At 36.3% G+C, this 19,984-nt stretch overlaps 2 protein-coding genes across 3 annotated transcripts; one reads left to right on the top strand and one right to left on the bottom strand.

The window, feature by feature from the left end:
* The first annotated feature begins 3,892 nt into the window (after nt 1-3,892).
* LOC107910902 (cytochrome P450 84A1) lies at nt 3,893-6,340 on the top strand. The gene is made up of 2 exons (XM_016838826.2): nt 3,893-4,883; nt 5,362-6,340. The coding sequence occupies exons 1-2, from the start codon at nt 3,954-3,956 to the stop codon at nt 5,983-5,985; spliced, it is 1,554 nt and encodes a 517-aa protein (XP_016694315.2). The 5' UTR covers nt 3,893-3,953; the 3' UTR covers nt 5,986-6,340.
* Nucleotides 6,341-8,341: 2,001 nt separating this feature from the next.
* On the bottom strand, nt 8,342-19,287 carry LOC107912020 (zinc finger CCCH domain-containing protein 44). Of its 2 annotated transcripts, XM_041105561.1 has the most exons (5): nt 18,488-19,287; nt 17,541-17,620; nt 17,151-17,338; nt 14,233-17,027; nt 8,342-8,712 (listed from the first exon to the last, which is right to left on the bottom strand). In XM_041105561.1, the coding sequence occupies exons 1-5, from the start codon at nt 18,919-18,921 to the stop codon at nt 8,703-8,705; spliced, it is 3,507 nt and encodes a 1,168-aa protein (XP_040961495.1). In that variant the 5' UTR covers nt 18,922-19,287; the 3' UTR covers nt 8,342-8,702. The 2 variants fall into 2 exon arrangements, with proteins under 2 accessions (XP_040961495.1, XP_016695539.1); XM_016840050.2 differs by lacking the exon at nt 8,342-8,712 and having other exon boundaries at nt 12,714-17,027; nt 18,488-19,286.
* Between the last annotated feature and the right edge of the window lie 697 nt (nt 19,288-19,984).

Genomic DNA, 19,984 nt, shown 5'->3' with positions numbered 1-19,984 from the left:
AATTTCTTATAAAACCTTGAGTTTTTTTTATTACGGAAAAACTAAAAGTAATTATAAATATAAAATACATTTTTCTTGTGAAAAAAAAATCTAAAATAATTCTAAAGGGGGAGAAATTAAAAAGATATAAATGATTTTCCATGTAAAAACCCAAGTTTTGACTATAAAACTCATGTATTTCTGCTTTTTATTAAAAACTAAAATTAATGTTTAAAAAATAAAATAAAAGAAATTTGAGAAGAAATATTTATATTAACATGTAACAGGTATATATCCTTTTCCATTTTACGTCTGCAAGCCAAAACTAATTAATGAGCATAAAGAAAAAAAAAGGTACACAACACTGTTCCCTATTATAGCCATTTGATCTTGGGTGGGGAGTGTTATTATTGTTTTTTTACGTACGATTTCAACTTTCTTCCTTATTTAATCTCTGGCATAGAATTTGCGACATCCATGAACAACCAAGGAAGTAGGTGAAAATTTGAGGATTTCAAAGTTTTTTTTTTTATGGATGGTTGATTTATCTATGATTAATATAAAAATAATGGTGTCGGTGAGATTATATACTGTAGTGTAAGATAAAAATGAAACTAACCATGCAACATGCATTATTCATAAATTATAATTTCTATCACTTATTTGTCAAAATTTTAGATGTTGTAAAAAGATGATTGTTATATATTGTAAAAGTATTCGAGATATTTATAACACCTTATATTATACTTGAATTTTTTTAAATTGTTAAATTAAAAATTATAACATAATAATATTATTAATTTGTGATATTTAAGTTGTATTTTCAATAAATTTTACAAATGTAATTTAATTTATTAAATGTTATTTTTATTTAATAGAACATGATTAATTTATTTTTATATAAAATTTTAATATTTTAAATTTAGGGTAAGAGACGGTTATAAAGAACCCTCCATACTTTATGATTATTGTTGTTATAAATAAAAAACAATTATAAAGCGTAAAAATAAAAGATAAGAAATTGGTGGTGTGACCATTATAAAGAAAATTGACTGTATACTCAACTTTGGATGAATTGGTTTCATTTTAGATAAAAGAAAGAAACTTATTACATACATTGCATGCGGAATTTTTTGAATTTAATGTAACAAGTATTTTATAAAAAAATTCTAGAATTCCAAAGAAGATTCTCATATGAAGTGAAAGGTTAGTAGTTGAGGGATTTTGACTGCCAAAAAATTGATTAATCTCTACTTTCGATTGTTTCAATTATATGGCAGGTGGACCATAGTTACACTTGAACCTGCTTACTGTTACCTGATAGGGCAGCTTGGGGAAAGGTGGAAGCATTCTATTCATGTTCCAGTCCCTGGTGGTACCCCATGTTTTTTCAGTTTTCAGGGTTAAGTGAGGTAAATGATAAGTGAAAATAATGTAATTTGTCTACAAGATAATGATGCTGCTTTCCTGATTGTAGTTTTTTTTTTCTTTTTTTCTGTAAATCATGCTTATTGCCCTTCGAAAATGACCTTCAATTTGACTTGTTCATCCCATAAAACCAATTAAAAAAGATTTAAAACAAAGTGCTTATTGATTCCCAGAAAAGAAAACTGTGTGTACAGTGTGAAAATCATGGGCAGAAAAGGAAATGGCAAAACAATGACGTTTAAGTGATGCTTAAAACACGCAATCTCTTCACCATTATCTTAGATTTTAAGTATAATTATTTTGAGTGAATTATAAAAATAATTTTTTTTCTTAATTACAAATTTATTTCGTTTATCATGTGAAAAAGATAATTATTATATTGAAAAATAAAATAAAATTGGTGAGATGAAACATTCAAAGGGTTCCAATGTCTAAGGCAAGAAGATAGGGATATTATTAATTGCTTAATTACAAGTAAGGTCTGCCATCAAATCTATCACGTTTCTTTCATTAATAATGAAATTCAACACCTCACTGTTCTTCAATTGAACCCTCACTCAACATATTGCGCCTTGATTTTTGATTTGTAAGTGTAAACTAGGCACTCAAGAGTGGGTGCTACAAAGGAGCAATCTTATTCTCTTATCACTAATTGTCTTCATCAAGCTATCTGTGATCTTGTTCTCTTCTCGAGAGATATGTTGAAAACTCCAATGAAGAACTTTTGATAAAAGCTTATGTATTCTCCTAATCAGAGTTGACTTAGGACCTCCCGTAAGTGCTTTCTGAATGGCATCAACAGCTTCATGTCTATGATCCGTTTGAATTAAGATGCACCCAAAACCCCGGTCAAATGACAAATTTAACCCATCCAGAATGCCCCATAATTCAGCCTCCAACACACTACAACTACCTAGATATTTGCAGAAACCGAAAATCTATTCACCGTTGTAGTCTCGAACCAAGCCTCCAGATGTTGAAAAGTCCTCCTCAATCTTGACGGACCCATCTGTATTCAAACGCACCCAATTTTATGCATGATAAGTCTCAAATTTGAACAACCTAGATTAAAATAGACCAATCGAACGAATTAAAACTCATTTATGGCAACAATACATAATAAAATTTAGAGATTGACATGCATACACCAAGTTTTCATAAACTTAAGTAAGCTTCATTAATGTTATTTCTTTTATCTTAGTTTTAGATATTATTGTTTGAGATTCCTTGTCAGATTCATTATTTCTTCTATAGACCAACCAAGAGAAAAGAAAAATAGATAATATTGGTTTTTCTTTTTTGGATTTAATTAAATGAAAATTACATATTCCTTTGCTTAGTATGCAACAAAAAATAAAGCTCCAAACTGTTACCAATTGACAAATAAATTAAAGGAGTCTTGAAGATATATATATTCAAATGAAACTGTTTTAAACCAAGGAAGTTAAGCAGTCCCCTTTCATTCGATCATCAATCATTTCTAAAATAAAATTACATTATAGGACATCTTTTTTTTTCTCCCTTCGACGCCATAACCAATCATTTCTGCAATTTTTTTAAAAAGCTACCATCTATAAACACTAATAATCTCATAAAAATTTATTTTTATTTAAATAATTCATGTTATTTGTAGAAATGTTGGTTTTGCTGTTTTCTGTTGAACCATTCTCAATATATATCTTTATTATTATTTGCCAAGCCAAACTATGGGCACGAAAATAAAGGTGGATTTACACTTTGTATCGTATCATAGCAATAAGTATTATATATGTATTGCATACTGTATTTTAATTATTTTTCATGTGATATTCCTATTATAAGGGTATAGTGGAGATCAGTTCATTTATAATTTATAAAATTTTAAATTAATAATGCTAAAATTGTGGTTTGGCCTCCTTAAAAATGATAAAAATTTGATTTAGCTCTTTAAAAATTATAAATATATAAATTATATTTTTATTATCGTAAAAACATGCAATTTAATTCCGGTCCCAAAAACATTTCAAATTCCGTCTAATAATGATATAATATGATAAAAAGATTAAATTGGCACATCACAAATTGAGTAAAAACATGAACCAAAAAATTGAAGCAATGAGAAATTGAATTGACATGTGGAAGGTAAGTTAGATTACGATTTAATATATTGAATTCCAAACTTACTAGCCTTCTTATGTTTGCTATTATATGAGAAATAGTGTCGTTATTAGAAATTTCTAAGTCTGGAAAGTAAATGTTAATTTACATTAAAACTTACTTTCAACAAGGAAATAACAAAAGTGTTTTACATGAAAAATAAAATAGAAGAAAACCTAGAAGAATTAATCGTTTAATACATTGATTACGAAATTTTAGGTATCATGTTAAAAAGAAAAGAGTCTATTCACACATGTAATATTATGTGGATAAATAAGTAGTATAATCCGGATGAGCATTATTTTATTCCTACAGGGTATCCAGAAACCTGTATAAAAGACCCCATGATATGTGACAAAAAGGTAGCAACATTCAAAGAGTTGCAGTTTTTGTAAGTGAAAAAACAAGCCATGGATATAGTTGCTATGATACAAAGCATGGATCCATTGCCTATGGCCCTTCTTTTCATCATCCCTTTCTTATTGCTCTTAGGCCTCATATCTCGGCTTCGTCGAAGACCATTCCCTCCAGGCCCCAAAGGCTTGCCTCTCATCGGCAACATGATGATGATGGACCAGTTAACTCACCGTGGACTGGCCAAGCTAGCTCATAAATACGGTGGCATATTCCATATGAAGATGGGGTACCTGCATATGGTTACTATTTCAAACCCTGAAATGGCTCGCCAAGTGCTTCAGGTCCAAGATAACATTTTTTCTAACCGGCCAGCCAACATCGCCATCAGCTATCTAACGTACGATAGAGCTGATATGGCTTTTGCTAATTACGGACCCTTTTGGAGGCAGATGCGAAAGATTTGTGTAATGAAGGTTTTCAGTAGGAAAAGAGCTGAATCATGGGAGTCAGTGAGGGATGAAGTTGAATCCCTCGTTAAAGCTGTTGCGGCCAACACCGGAAAGTCTATAAACATGGGCGAGTTGATCTTCAACCTTACCATGAACATCACTTACAGGGCGGCTTTCGGTTCCAGTAACAAACACGGGCAAGAGGAGTTCATCAAGATCTTACAAGAATTTTCCAAGCTTTTTGCTGCTTTCAATATAGCTGATTTTATCCCGTGTATGACATGGTTCGATCCTCAAGGGCTCACCGCAAGGTTGAAGAACGCTCGTGGTGCATTAGACAAGTTCATCAATACCATCATCGACGACCACATCCAGAAGAGGAAGACAAACATCGACAATGGCTCTCCTGAAGGTGACACCGATATGGTCGACGATTTACTTGCTTTTTACAGTGAAGAAGCTAAAGTAAACGAACCCGAGGATCTACAAAATTCCATCAACCTCACAAAAGATAACATCAAAGCTATTATCATGGTATTTGTATTCTCACGTAATACCTACTACTTTAATTTCATATACCTGCAATATTTCATTTTATTTTCTTATAAAACTATTATTGCGTTATTTATATTGATACCGAAATCCGTTTCTGATCATCTTTAGACCTAGCCATTTTCAGGAAATGAAATATCTTGAGAACACGTGCAATAGAACATACAAGGGCCAGTTAGCATTAAGTGCTACTCTTTGAAATAATATATATATATTTATGTAAATTGGATTTAAAATTTAAAAGAATCCGCTACAGATCTTAGCTTATAATTGTTTAATCGTTTGCGAAAATTTAAAAAATTCGCTCAATGTATTATTTTGTCTTCCTTGTTTCACGTAAACGTGGTAGAATGGTTAAAAAACTTTTATTACTGTTTTATTATTATAATAATAACGCCTCTGTTTTTTTAAATTTGATTACATGCATGTATACTCATCCGTGAGAAAATGGTTTTTAAAGGATGTGATGTTCGGCGGGACGGAGACGGTGGCGTCGGCGATTGAGTGGGCCTTGACGGAACTGATGAAGAGCCCGGAGGATTTGAAGAGAGTACAGCAGGAGTTGGCGGAGGTGGTGGGTCTCGACCGCCGTGTGGAAGAATCCGATATCGAGAAACTAACGTACCTGAAGTGTACTCTCAAAGAAACCCTCAGGCTCCACCCGCCAATTCCGCTGCTGCTCCACGAAACCGCGGAGGAAGCTGTGGTGGCGGGGTATCAAATTCCGGCGAAGTCGCGCGTGATGATCAACGCGTGGGCCATTGGCAGAGACAAGGGTTCATGGGAAGATGCAGAGAGTTTCAAGCCATCGAGATTCCTGAAAGAAGGTGTCCCGGACTTCAAAGGAAGCAACTTCGAGTTCATTCCGTTCGGGTCGGGTAGGAGGTCGTGTCCGGGTATGCAACTCGGGTTATACTCGCTTGATTTGGCTGTGGCTCATTTGCTTCACTGTTTCACGTGGGAATTGCCTGATGGGATGAAACCGAGTGAACTCGACATGAGTGATGTGTTTGGACTCACTGCACCTCGGGCGACTCGACTCTATGCTGTGCCAAAGAAACGCTTGATTTGTCCACTCAATTAATGGACAAAATAAAACAGGGGATGAAGATGAAGAAAGTGACAAAGGTGACTTTGAAAGTGGGATTTTGGGTTCTTTTCTTTTCTTTTTTTCTTTTTCTATACTTTTGGGGAAAAAAAAGGCAAGATTTCAAGAACAATAACTGGAAAAAAAGGGAAAGAGATAAAAGGGAAAAAAACTCTCTCTCTCTCTTTTTTTTTTTTAAATATTGGAACATTAATAAAGATTGTGAAGAAAAAAAAAACATATATATGATTTGAATGGATGCATTAAAGAAATGCACTCACTTCACATACCTTATCTTCTTATAGGGTTTAATTGTATGAAATATAATAAAATTTTAAAATACTTTCGTGAATGTAGTATAGTGTATATTTCTTTCTTTCTTCTCTTTCAACTCTTCTCTGTGATTATAAAGGCGGTTAGGTAAAGGATTATTTTCATTTTTCACCGCATTTTTTGAAAATATATTTCCACACTTTCTCAAAACCCTAGTAAGCAATCCATATTGAATCTTGCATATAATCTGTTGTTTATTGAATTTAATAAATAAATTATTAAAAATTATAAAAATTTAAAGAATGGAGTTCTATATTCTTCGTTACAGTGCTCCATATTTCTCGGCAAGCAAATAAGGTGGCAGATATTGTTGCTAAATTGGCTTCGGGTTGTCAACCGGAACTTCAGGTTTTTCCAGGTCCGGTACAGGAAGCTTTGCATTAGCTTGAAAGCGATACACTTGGGACTCAGTTTGTCCTTTACTTTGTTACCAAATAACAAATAAAGCACATGTTTTTTTTTTCTATGAATACGTAGACATTATTATTGAAGGTGTGGCACACTTGAATATTTTTCTAAGAAACAAACAAAAAAAAGTCAAAATGTTTTTTTTTTTATAAAACGGAGTATGTTGTTTTCTTAAAACATCTTTTTTTTCTAAATTTATTGTTACTACAATTGAAATGTCCAACACGACGGAGCAAATTTTAAAGATATAATTACTGAAATGTATAAATTTATTTGATATTTTTATAAGTTCACTAATTAAATCGAATTTAATTTTAATTTTAAATTTTTTTAAATCTGACGCATGTAGTGGGAGGCAATGTATGTAGACCATCCCACGTCGTATAATACAAAGCATCTTGGTGATTGGAAAATTGGCTCCCATTTTATGTATCATTCATATTTCATATTGCTGACATTATTCTTACGTTTGGCCAAAAACGACGTGCATCGCCCATGAACCCTTGCTTTACTTTCTATAAATTCATAGTAAATTTGAGTCTTAAATTACCGAAAATAGACAGCAAAGAGACTCGTTATAAATCTTACTCATAGCTGTCTCTCTTTCCATACTCAGTGTCTATGCTGTCAGCCTTTCGGGCTTTGGTAGATGGCTTCATTTATTTGAGATTTCGCCAACTAATATTCTCTCCTTAACCTAATTTCACAAGTTGGTCCTCCATTAATTTGTTAACTCCAATGCAAAAATTAATACAGAATCAAGATTTATAACAAATTATAAAGTAATAAATCTTAAATTTATACATGAATTTTGGCCTAATGTGTAATTTGTACAATTTTATACATAAAATTTTGATTTGATCCATTTATGTATTATACACAAATAATTATATTTATTTCTTCAAATGTGCATGAATCAAAATTAAAGTTTCATTTATACATTTGAATCATGTACAGGATTACACCAAATCAAAATTTATGTATCAAATTACATATTGAATCAAAGTTCACATGTAATTTTGGGATAAATCCTTAAACTCTTGATTCTAAACCTTAATATTTGGATTTTTTTTTTAATATTGCGAGCTGTTTTTATCTTTAAAAAATATCTCGAATATGGGGTGGACACACTGAGGAGGTGGTGGTGGGTTTTTTCTTTTTATTGAATATATGGTGGTGATGTTAAGTCATTGAAAATGGGGAATATCTTGATCATGTGGGTAATTGAATGGAGGATTCTCCTGGCTTGACAGTAAATGCGAGTGAAAGAGGGAAAAATCGAATGACCAAAAGAATGAGTTTCAACCCTGAGGCCTAATTTCAAACAGAAAATGACGTATGAATAGCATAATATACAGACAAAAGAGGTTAAATGTATGGATAACCAAGATTTTGTCATATTTCTGTTGATAGCAATATCTTTGTTTCGTATATAAAGAGAATGGATTAGGTAACATTTTAACCGAATTAATAAAAATGCATATATAATAATTAACCAACAACTCTCCTATGGTATTGCCATGTGATCCTTGTCAAATATAAAGGCTGACATAAATTAATCAACTAGGCAGAAGCAGTGCCAAGCAGTATCACTTACTAAATGCTGCAGATGTTGCCATAATCATAGAATGATTAGAATTAGAATCAATAAAAGCGTTTACTTGGACCTTAAGCAACAATCATATAATCCAGGACTCCAATTGCATCCGAGTTCATACGACTTCTGTAAATAATTCTAACAAAAATTGATGCTTCATAGTAAGTAAAATACTATATATAGCACTTTACCACTACCAACCAACCCTGTGTAGCAAATCAACTACCTATTTCAGTGAAAGAGTTAGGCTAGGCCTTGACAATGAGGCAACCTACAATGGAAGGTGCCATTATATCCTGGGAACTGAAATGATACGGTATTCTCAGGCCTAGCTTGAATGGTACCTACTGTCACAGCTTACAAGTTAAATGACTAATCAAGGGTGCCAGTTGTTGGGAAGAAACCGAACAACCGAAACAAAGCGAAAGCACAACCGGTGTTCTTTCTCTCCTTATAACTCCTGTAAAAATTATGGCAAGCACAATAGCACAAGATATGTTCTCTAGCAACCTTAATCAACCACAAATCAACTAATGCAACCACAACAAAAATAAATAGAGACACCGATATTTTTACGTGGAAAACCCCTCTAAATTAAGGGTAAAAACCACGGGACTTTAGAGTCCGATAAAGAGCTCCACTATCATCAAATGTTCAACTACAAGATCACAATATCAAGCCTACAACAAGCATTCAACTCCGACAAGGCTAACAACATGTAATCTTTAGCAAAGAGAGAAAAATGAGAGAACATCACCAAAAACGTAGCTGCTGAAAAATGGGTATTTCCGACGCTACAAGACTCGGATGAAAAATCCGACCGTACAAAGTCAAGAACACCTTATCACCTAGCTGCTGTCCAAAAATCAGCTCAATCGAACCACGGATGGACCTTCGATCGAGAAGTTGATCACTGCTGCACCAAGCTTGAAAAACTGATTTTTTTTCTTTCTCTCTTTCTCTCTGTTTTTCTTTAGCTCTCTCTCTCTGCCGAAAATTTCTGCCCATTCCCTGTTAATAAGCCAAAAGAATTGGCTTTTGACAAAAAAACAAAGAAAAAGGAAGGCAAAACATTTGTGCCAGAAAATATGGGTTTCCCACATAGTGGGACCCATACCCAACAAATCTCCCCCTCCAACTATGTGGGGAATGCCTCCATGCCGGAGGTCAAACAACATGCTTCAAATTTTCCTCTTGGTAAGGCCTTCGTCAACATATCAGCACCATTATCATTAGTGTGTATCTTCTCAAGCTCTAACAGCTTAGCTTCAAGAACATCTCGTATCCAATGGTACCTCACATCAATATGCTTAGATCTAGCATGAAAAGTTGAGTTCTTACCAAGATGAATAGCACTCTGGCTATCACAGTACAGGACATACTTCTCCTGAGTAAAACCAAGCTCATGCACAAACTTCTTCATCCAAAGCATCTCCTTACACGCTTCGGTTGCTGCAATGAACTCTGATTCGGTGGTGGACAATGCAACACACTTTTGCAGTCTCGATTGCCATGCCACAGCTCCCCCTGCATAAGTGATTAAGTAACCTGAAGTAGATCTCCTTGAGTCAATGTCTCCGGCCATGTCTGAATCTGTATACCCAACAAGAACAGGTTTCTCATTGCCGAAACAAAGTTTCATGTTGGAAGTGCCACGAAGATATCTCATAATCCACTTCACTGCATTCCAATGCTCTCTGCCTGGATTAGAAAGAAACCGACTAACTGTACCAACGGCATAAGCCAAGTCTGGTCTCGTGCAAACCATTGCGTACATCAAACTACCCACGGCTGAAGAGTAAGGAATTTTCTGCATCTCTTCCTTCTCCTTTTCTGTGGAAGGACTATGCTTAACACTCAATCTAAAGTGCATAGCAAAGGGAGTATTCACCGCTTTAGCTTTGTCCATACTAAACCTTTGAAGTACTTTCTCAATGTACCTCTCTTGTGATAACCATAATTTCTTGGCCTTTCTATCACGTGTCAGTCTTATGCCAAGAATTTGCTTTGCTGGCCCCAAATCCTTCATTGCAAAGGATTTACTCAACTCCTGTTTCAACTTCTCAATTCTAGAAGCATTCTGACCAACAATAAGCATATCATCAACATAGAGCAAAAGAATAATAAAATCATCACCAGAGAATCTCTTAACAAACACACAATGATCAGAAGTAGTCTTCTTGTAGCCTTGCTCCCCCATAACAGACTCAAACTTCTTGTACCATTGCCTTGGAGCTTGCTTCAAACCATACAAGCTCTTCTTCAATCTGCACACATAGTCCTCTTTCCCTTGTGCAACAAAACCCTCTGGCTGCTCCATGTAAAGCTCTTCTTCCAAGTCACCATGAAGAAAAGCAGTTTTCACATCCATTTGTTCAACCTCTAGGTCATAACAAGCTACCAAACTCAGTATAGTTCTGATAGAGGACATCTTCACAACCGGAGAAAATATTTCTTCAAAATCAACCCCCTTTTTCTGAGTATAACCCTTGACGACCAATCTAGCTTTGTATCGTGGAGATGAAGACTTCTCTTCTTGCTTCAACCTGTAAACCCACCGATTCTTCAAAGCTCTTTTGCCTTTAGGCAGTTTCACCAATTCAAAAGTATGGTTCTCATGCAAGGATTGAAGTTCGTCTTTCATCGCTTCAACCCACTGATCTTTGCATTCACTCTCCATAGCCTCTTCATAACATTCAGGTTCTCCCCCGTCAGTCAAAAGAACATATTCATCAGGAGAATAGCTGACAGAAGATCGTCGATCTCTGGAAGACCTTCGAAGTGGAACTGCTGGTGGAGCTATAGGTGCTTGTTGTTGATCATTCACAACATCATCCATGGGAGTATCAAAGTCACCTATAGTCTGATGGTCACCACTAACATCACCATGCACAACATCCTGGATAGGATCTGGTGAAGAGTCTAGGGGAACCGGATTCACATCGATCAAGTCACCACTACCTTGTGAATCCACTTTCTCCGTCTTATCAATGTCATCAATGGTCTGATCCTCAATGAAGACAACATCTCTGCTTCTCACGAGTTTCTTCTGAACTGGATCATAGAGTCTATAACCAAACTCACCATCTAGACCATAACCAATAAAAATGCATTGTCGAGCCTTAGCATCCAACTTGGATCTTTCATCCTTTGGAACATGAACAAATGCTTTACAACCGAACACACGTAGGTGATCATATGACACGTCTTTACCAAACCAAACTCTATCTGGCACATCACCTTTCAAAGGAACACTAGGAGACAGATTTATCACATGTGTCACTGTATTCAAAGCTTCAGCCCAAAACGATCTTGGTAACTTTGCATCTGACAACAAACATCTGACTCTCTCAATCAATGTTCGGTTCATTCTTTCAGCTAACCCATTTAACTGTGGAGTCTTTGGTGGTGTTCTCTGATGTCTGATTCCCTGTCGCAGACAATACTCATGAAACGACCCTGTGTACTCGCCACCATTATCAGTACGAATGCACTTCAACTTCTTCCCAGTTTCCCTTTCAACTGATGCTTGAAACTGTTTAAACACCTCAAAGACTTGATTTTTAGACTTTAAAGTGTAAACCCATAGCTTTCTTGAACAATCATCAATGAAAGTCACAAAGTAAAGTGCACCACCATGTGATCTTACTTTTATCGGACCACAAACATCTGAATGGACCAACTCTAGCAACTCTGATTTCCTATGAGGAGGATGGCTTCTAAATGAAACTCTTTTCTGCTTTCCTACTAGACAATGAGCACAATTCTTCAGTGTAGCATTCTTTAAACCCGAAAGTTGATTCTTCTTCGCTAAACAGCTAAGCCCCTTCTCACTCATGTGACTGAGTCGTTTATGCCACAACTCAGTTGAGTTGTCATTCAGTGTCACATTCACCGTCTCTCGAGAAGTCAAAGCTTGCATCAAGTACAAATTTGAGCTCTTCTTTCCTCGAGCCACAACTAAGGAGCCTTTAGTCAGCTTCCACTGCCCTTCACTGAAGGTGTTACAGAATCCCTCATCATCAAGCTTTCCTGCAGAAATCAAATTCAAACGGACATCCGGTGCATGTCTGACATCCTTGAGAGTTAACTTTGTTCCATTGTTACTTACCAAGCTAACATCTCCCATACCAATAACCGAAACCAAACCATCATTACCCATCTTCAATACCCCAAAATCACCAGGAGTATAAGATGTGAAGAATTCCTTCCTCGACGTGACATGAAGTGATGCACCAGTATCAATCACCCAACTAGTCTCGTCGCATGCTAGGTTGACCAAATTCTGATCACAAATAACTAACAAATCTTCACGAGTAACAGTAGCAACACGCTCGGATTTTTTATCGTCATTCTGGTCGTGTTTATCACCACCACCTTTGTTCTCTTTCTTCCACTTGAAGCAATATTTCTTGATATGACCTTTCTTACCACAATGATGACACTCAAGATTCTTGTATCTCGATCTTGACTTGCTTCGGCTTTTATCTCTACCCTTTCCATCTTTGTCTCTGTTTCTCCCCCTATTCTCGATAACCAACACCTCGGACTGTGATGTAGAACCCTGAGATCTTCTTCTAACCTCTTCATTCAACACACCACTCTTAGCCAAATCCAAAGTAATAATACCCTGTGGGGCAGAATTAATGAGTGAGACTCGAAAGGTCTCCCAAGAGTCTGGTAGAGTAGCAAGCAACCAAAGTCCTAAAATCTCGTCATCAAATTTGACACCCATACCAAGCAACTGATTCATCATACTCTGAAATTCACTAACATGGTCAGCTATAGACATTCCTTCTTTATATTTCAGCGCCATCATTTTCTTCAGCAAAAATAACTTGTTATTGCCCGACCTCGAAGCATACAAGCTTTTAAGCTTCTCCCACAATGTTCGAGCATGTGTCTCCTGATCAATGTGATTGTAAACATTTTCTTCAACAAATTGCCGAATAAAGCCACACACTTGTTGATGCTCAAATTCCCATTCTTCATCACTTTTCGAATCGGGTTTTTGAGTAGTAAAGACCGGAAGATGCAAAGCCTTCACAAACAACAAGTCCTTCATTTTATTCCGCCAAAGTTGATAATTTGTGCCATTCAACATAATCATCTTGCTCGTATTAATTTCCATAATTATCTGACACAATAACCAAGCTCTGGTACCAGTTTGTTGGGAAGAAACCGAACAACCGAAACAAAGCGAAAGCACAACCGGTGTTCTTTCTCTCCTTATAACTCCTGTAAAAATTATGGCAAGCACAATAGCACAAGATATGTTCTCTAGCAACCTTAATCAACCACAAATCAACTAATGCAACCACAACAAAAATAAATAGAGACACCGATATTTTTACGTGGAAAACCCCTCTAAATTAAGGGTAAAAACCACGGGACTTTAGAGTCCGATAAAGAGCTCCACTATCATCAAATGTTCAACTACAAGATCACAATATCAAGCCTACAACAAGCATTCAACTCCGACAAGGCTAACAACATGTAATCTTTAGCAAAAGAGAGAAAAATGAGAAAACATCACCAAAAACGTAGCTGCTGAAAAATGGGTATTTCCGACGCTACAAGACTCGGATGAAAAATCCGACCGTACAAAGTCAAGAACACCTTATCACCTAGCTGCTGTCCAAAAATCAGCTCAATCGAACCACGGATGGACCTTCGATCGAGAAGTTGATCACTGCTGCACCAAGCTTGAAAAACTGATTTTTTTTCTTTCTCTCTTTCTCTCTGTTTTTCTTTAGCTCTCTCTCTCTGCCGAAAAATTTCTGCCCATTCCCTGTTAATAAGCCAAAAAGAATTGGCTTTTGACAAAAAAACAAAAGAAAAAGGAAGGCAAAACATTTGTGCCAGAAAATATGGGTTTCCCACATAGTGGGACCCATACCCAACACCAGTAACTGCATGATGCTCCCTTCTTGCAATACCCACTTTCGTAAAATTTACAAACCCGTTTCCCTTTGGGCAGAGGTCTCGAAGAACCAACTCCATTTGGACCATCATAGGACGACTGCCTATTCGAAGAGTACCTGTCCCTACCAAAACTTGAATCTCTTCCCTCAAAACCCTGGTCCCTTGGACCAGTATACCTCTGTTGGCTTCCCCAATAGGGCGGATTCCGTGCAGAAGTGCTTGCATTGATGCTTCCATTTTCCTGGAATGTTACCTCAGCTGTTCCCCTACTAAAATTCATATTTCCTTGACCTGAACCTCCCCAATTAAAATTCGCATTTCCTTGAACTGTTCTCAAATTGGTGCCCGTAGTTTCGGGCCCTGCTCTCCAAGTAGAATATAAAGTAGAATCTATTTCAGGACTTGTGGAAGAATGCCCACCAGAACTCTTATGAACATCAAGAACCTCAGACTGAGACACCCCAAACTGCTCATTGGTCACAGCTGACTGAGAAGACCTTTGTAGATTATTTCTGGGGCTCAAAGTATTGCTTTTTCCTGGATCATGTACAGGGCTCAGTCCTCCTACAGGGCTAAAACAATTATGTTCAGAACCTTGTGCCAACTCACCATCAGAACACAAAATTGAAGTAGGTGACGGCAAGCCATTAAGTGACTCCATCGCTTCAACTTCAGCCAAGAGATCAGAAACAGATTCATCACCCAAAGGATACTCATGGGGTCCGGCAACAATTGCATCCCAACCAGATGCATTATTCGCAGGATCTGTGGAAGAAGAATGTGTCATTTGGCCATTTCCTGAAGTTGGTATAGCCGAATGATTACTTTCTAAGTCAGTTGGTTTCAAAGAAGACTCGGACACAAGACCCGAACACCATTCCTCTGCAGAAGGTTTCACTAGAGTGGAGGAATACCCACCCCATTCACCAGCTACTTCAGGAAGTTGTGATCCAATACCGACTAGACTAGAAGCTGTACTCCAACTAGGACCTGAATCTTGATGAGGCACATTCGAAGGAGGAGACTGTTTGAATTCAGTAGCATGACGTTTTGAGTCTTCATTGTTCAAATTTGATGTTGAGGTAGGAAGAGTTGAGAAATCAATATCATGATTCTGCTCCGATACTTCAAATGCTTTTTCCAGAGAAATCAGACCAGAATTCAAATCCCATCCATTTGAAGCATCGTTTAAAGATGAAGATGTCCCACTTTGCCTACAAGATTTACCTGATTTTCTGTCATTATCTTCTTGCTTCACATTTTCAGCAATGATTTGTCCTTCATAAGTCTTGTTCAAATCTTCATTCATGTCAACTGAACCACAGTCCCATCTTTCAACCCCATGACCGTCGCCTACTTCACAAGACCGGGTTTCATGTGGTTTCTGACATACTGTTGATGAGGGAAGTGAACTACTTACTTGGGGCTGACCAGGGAAGTAATTATCACCCTTCACAGATTCCTGATGTGGTAAAGGACTTCCCATTTGTTCTGCATTTGAATTGACAATATCTACAGAGGCACTACAAGGTGAAGATTGAGAGCCAAATTCTTTGCTCTTCACATGTTCATTTTTACCAAAACAATCACCACTTGTATCGCTCTGCGTTGACTTCGAACTCTCCTCAACCTGTTTGTTTTCCATCTGATTTACATTCAGATCCTTGTTCTCCCTAGCATCACTATCCCTGTCCTGACATCCATCATCAGAGGCAATGACACCCTTAATTGGTACGCAGCTGTTATGAAACAACTGTTTCCCTTGGCTGTACTGCCTATCAAAAGCATCAGTTAAGAGAATGGAGTCCGCCTGCTTTTCACTTGTTCGCCATATTCTCAGATCAGAAGGGGAAACACCACTCATGCTCCATTTACCTAACATTGCCATAGAAAATGGCCCTTGAGTTTTCCCAAGCGGGTCTTTATAGTGCCATATTTTATCTGTCTCAATATTATTTACAGATAGCTCCATTCCTGTAGAATAAGGTGGTATGCTAGTTTCCCTGCTTCCTATATCACTCACGACATCAACTCCCTTCAGTGGACCATCACCGTTCTTATTAACATTGATGGGTTGACCATCAACCTTTTTACTAGTTTTACAACTCTTATCATTGGCAATTACGGGTTGACCATCACTATTCCCATCAACAGCCAATTGGGTAGCAAAAGCTTTGGTGGCTCCTCCTCTACCAATGAGCCTTGAATGATCTTTGCTGAGGAAATGAGAATCAAGAAGCTTTAACATTTCAAAGTGGCCAACCCTTGCTTTTCGAAACAATTTTATAAGCCTCGAATCACAGACAATGTAAGAACTGTGGCAAGGATCACGAAGATTGCTTCTTGTTATGTACTCAAGCAAAAGTGCCTGAACATCAAAACGAGAAACCATAGATGTATCACCATTTTTCATGTGTGCCACAAATTCAAGAAGCTCCTTTGTTGCCCAATTTATGCCTTCAGGCAATGGCATCCCGTTCATATCTAGAGATCTAACTTTGTTAGAAAAGTTCTGTTGTTTCATTGTTTTCCTTCTCTTGGAAGAACTTGCTCCTAGGTCTCTAAAAGCTTTTTCTCCATTACCAACATTAACATTAATACTGTTATTAAGTTCACCTGATGATTCTCCCTTAGGACCCGGTATAGCAATTTCCTTCCAGGGATTTTTAGCTTTGGTAAGCTCATCTAAATTTAAAGACAATTTTTCTTTCAATAAAATCCAATAAACCTTGAAGAGATACTCCCAACTAGCTTGGTCATCAAAATCCACTTGAACCTGCACAATATAAATAAAAGGCCTTTAAGGTAGACCAAAAGCTCTCTACTCTTCGATAATATAAGCATACCAAGCTCAGACATTCACAGGAATCAATTGTATAAGTCATAGTTAAATCATTACCATTTCCTTATTTCCTAATGCGCTGTTTTCAATCAGCATTACGGTTCTCATGCACGTTCCACAAAATCCTTTATTTCCTCTTACATTCACGTAATCAGCGCCTTTGGTGCAATTCTTGCACAAGGAATATGTACAAGTATAGCACATATAATGTGAAGCTTTCTGACAACTGCTACATATATGCCACCCTGAAATATACAACAAATAGAACATCAGAAAATTAATGAAACACCAACTTAACCATTGAAACTTACTAATAATTTACTAATATATATATATATAAATATTAGCACAATAACTAATCGAGAAGGTTAAACAAAATGGTTAATTAACACCGACTGACGCAAATAAAGAAGAGCATGAATCTAGATAACACTGACTAAAACGTACCGCAGTTCCATTTTGCCTTAGATTTAAAGAATGCCTCATCCCTTTTGATACAGGGTGGATGGTAAGCCTTAGGACAGCCCCTGATGCATAAAATCCCATATAATTAACCAAGAAAAAAAAACCGTAGGCCAAACCGAAGAATAGACGACCATGGATTGCATTTTATGAACTAAACTCCAGTTTGAGAATTGACAAAATAAAAAGGCTCAGATAAATTGAGCAAAAGGTGAATAAATCCTCGTCAGCCAACTAACTAAACCTTTCTTTTTTTCAACATTTTTTATCAACCAAACAAAAAGGACAGGTCTTGACATTTGATTTTGGAACAAATATATTATTAGAATCAAAGTTTGGAAAAATTAAAAATTTGTAGAAAATTCTTTTTGACTTGTTTCAGTTTAAAAAATAATTTACTAAAGAAAAACTATCAAAATAATTCCAATTTTTTAATTGAATATAATACCACATATTCTAAATTTTTAAATTAAATAATTAGATTTTCTTTTTTAGAGAAAAAATCAAAATATAATCCACAAATCCCTTAACTTTAACACGTTGGTGTTGATTTGGGATGTTTTGTCTCCTGATTTTGATGACAACCTTAATCACTGAAACTGTCTAAAAAGACGGCAGCTAATATTTATTTGATCTCTTTCGCACAATCAATGTACTCAAACTTTCACGAGAGTTGAAATAACAGAACACTGATAAAGACAATAAAGGGACGTGTTAAGCGTCTGTCGACTTTGGACAGACTATATACTTAGACAACTTTGCCCCCAAAAAATCGAAATCACTTCGTACATTATCAATTGGTTTTGGAATCCATTTTACTCCCATGTTTTTGAAAAAAGGAATAGTTATAATGTTTTGTAATTATTTAAATATTATTTGGTCCAAGTCCTACTAGAATAAGCTTCTGATAGAAGAGAAATCTCTAAACTCACCGGCGATCACAAAGTACGAGACTTCCGCCATCGAAGCATATAAAGCAAACGTCTTCTTCGTCCTCCTTGTTCCTTTGAGGTGATGGCGCCGATGACGACACGATTCTTGCCTGATTCCTCGGCGGCCTTCCCCGCCTCCGTTTCCCCGCTCTCATCATCTCCACAACTTGAACTCCATCTCCCGCTCCAATCTCAACCGTAGCACCACCATCTCCTCGAACCGCCACGTTACCGTTTCCGACAAGCTTCGAATCGTCCATATCCGTATTCTTCTGGCATTGATCGATGCTCATGAACTCCACTCCTTGTAGAGAATCACGATTCGAACATTTAATATTATTACTGACATCATCACCGCCACCGCCGCGGGCGTCGTCTTGTAAACAAGGCTTACACACCGCCGTGGTGGATTCTACTTTTTCACAATTTTCCATTAAACAACAAAATCATAAATTATAAACCATATCATATATTCCAGGAAGAGCTCTTCCCTGTTTATATAAACATATTTCTTTAACGTCAACAAAAAAAATTAAAATTAAAAAAAAAAGTGAACCCTAGGAATGGAATTGGGGATTGGGAAACGGTGGAGCAGTGAGTAGTGGGCACACGGAAATGAATTGGGAATGGGTGTGAGAAGGCATTGGTGGGTAGAAAAAGAATGGTTTAATTAACTTAAAAACCTTTAAGAAAAAAAAGGTAGTGTTTGAAAGAAAGAATGAATGAAAGAAGAAAGGAAAGGACACTTGGTGGTTGATTGGTTCGGTAGCTCAAACTCTGTATGGTTAATTAATTATAATTTTTAAAACAGTGAAAGGGACGGGATAGGAAGAGGAGGAGGGAGGGCACCAAAGGCGGGTCATTAGGTTTGGAGTTTGAGTGTTTGATTCTCTAATCTTAAGTACCACGTGGTTAGTCGGCACTGCTGTAAGTGCCCAGAAAAAGAGGGAAGGCAAAAAAAAGTTCCTGACCCACACTCGTTTTGGAATTTCTTTACTTCTTTTTATTTCATTCTGATACGGAGGTTATAATCCCCCTATTCTTTACAAATTTAAAATTATTTTGTAATTAACTAAATTTTAATTTTAACTTTAAAAATAAAAATAAAAATAGAAAGAATAAATTTTATATTTTTTAACCTCTTATATACTTTATTTTAGGCGTGACTCGAGTCAAACTTGATATTAGGTGTTCTAAAGTTTTAAATTACCGAACATGGTAAAATTTATTTGACATTTAAAGTATGATTCCAAATTTAAAATACAAAAAATGTATATATTTCTTAATTTGGATTTGTGAGAGAATCTTTCAACTTCAAAACTATGCCCTCTTCAATACTTAATTTCATTAAACATCCTCAAATGTTTTTAGAATTTGAAATTAGTCTTTTAATTTTGAAACACCATAGTTGGATGGATTGAGTTAATAAGTCCTTCCTCCGACTTAGTTGTTAGTTTAAACGTTACATACAGATAAGATATGATGTGGAGTATTTTT

This window comes from Gossypium hirsutum, chromosome D11 (assembly GCF_007990345.1).
Source record: "Gossypium hirsutum isolate 1008001.06 chromosome D11, Gossypium_hirsutum_v2.1, whole genome shotgun sequence".
NCBI lineage: Eukaryota > Viridiplantae > Streptophyta > Magnoliopsida > Malvales > Malvaceae > Gossypium > Gossypium hirsutum.
The sequence above is the reverse complement of the archived record's forward strand: the minus strand, read 5'-3'. Positions and strand labels throughout refer to the sequence as shown.

Coding starts and splice junctions, on each gene's coding strand:
- LOC107912020 (XM_016840050.2), bottom strand. CDS start 18,921: ATGGAAAATTGTGAAAAAGTAGAATCCACCACGGCGGTGTGTAAGCCT. Junction 17,621..18,487: donor CTCGTACTTTGTGATCGCCG/GTGAGTTTAGAG, acceptor TTTATGCATCAG/GGGCTGTCCTAAGGCTTACC. Junction 17,028..17,150: donor CATTAGGAAATAAGGAAATG/GTAATGATTTAA, acceptor TATATTGTGCAG/GTTCAAGTGGATTTTGATGA.
- LOC107910902 (XM_016838826.2), top strand. CDS start 3,954: ATGGATATAGTTGCTATGATACAAAGCATGGATCCATTGCCTATGGCC. Junction 4,884..5,361: donor ACATCAAAGCTATTATCATG/GTATTTGTATTC, acceptor TGGTTTTTAAAG/GATGTGATGTTCGGCGGGAC.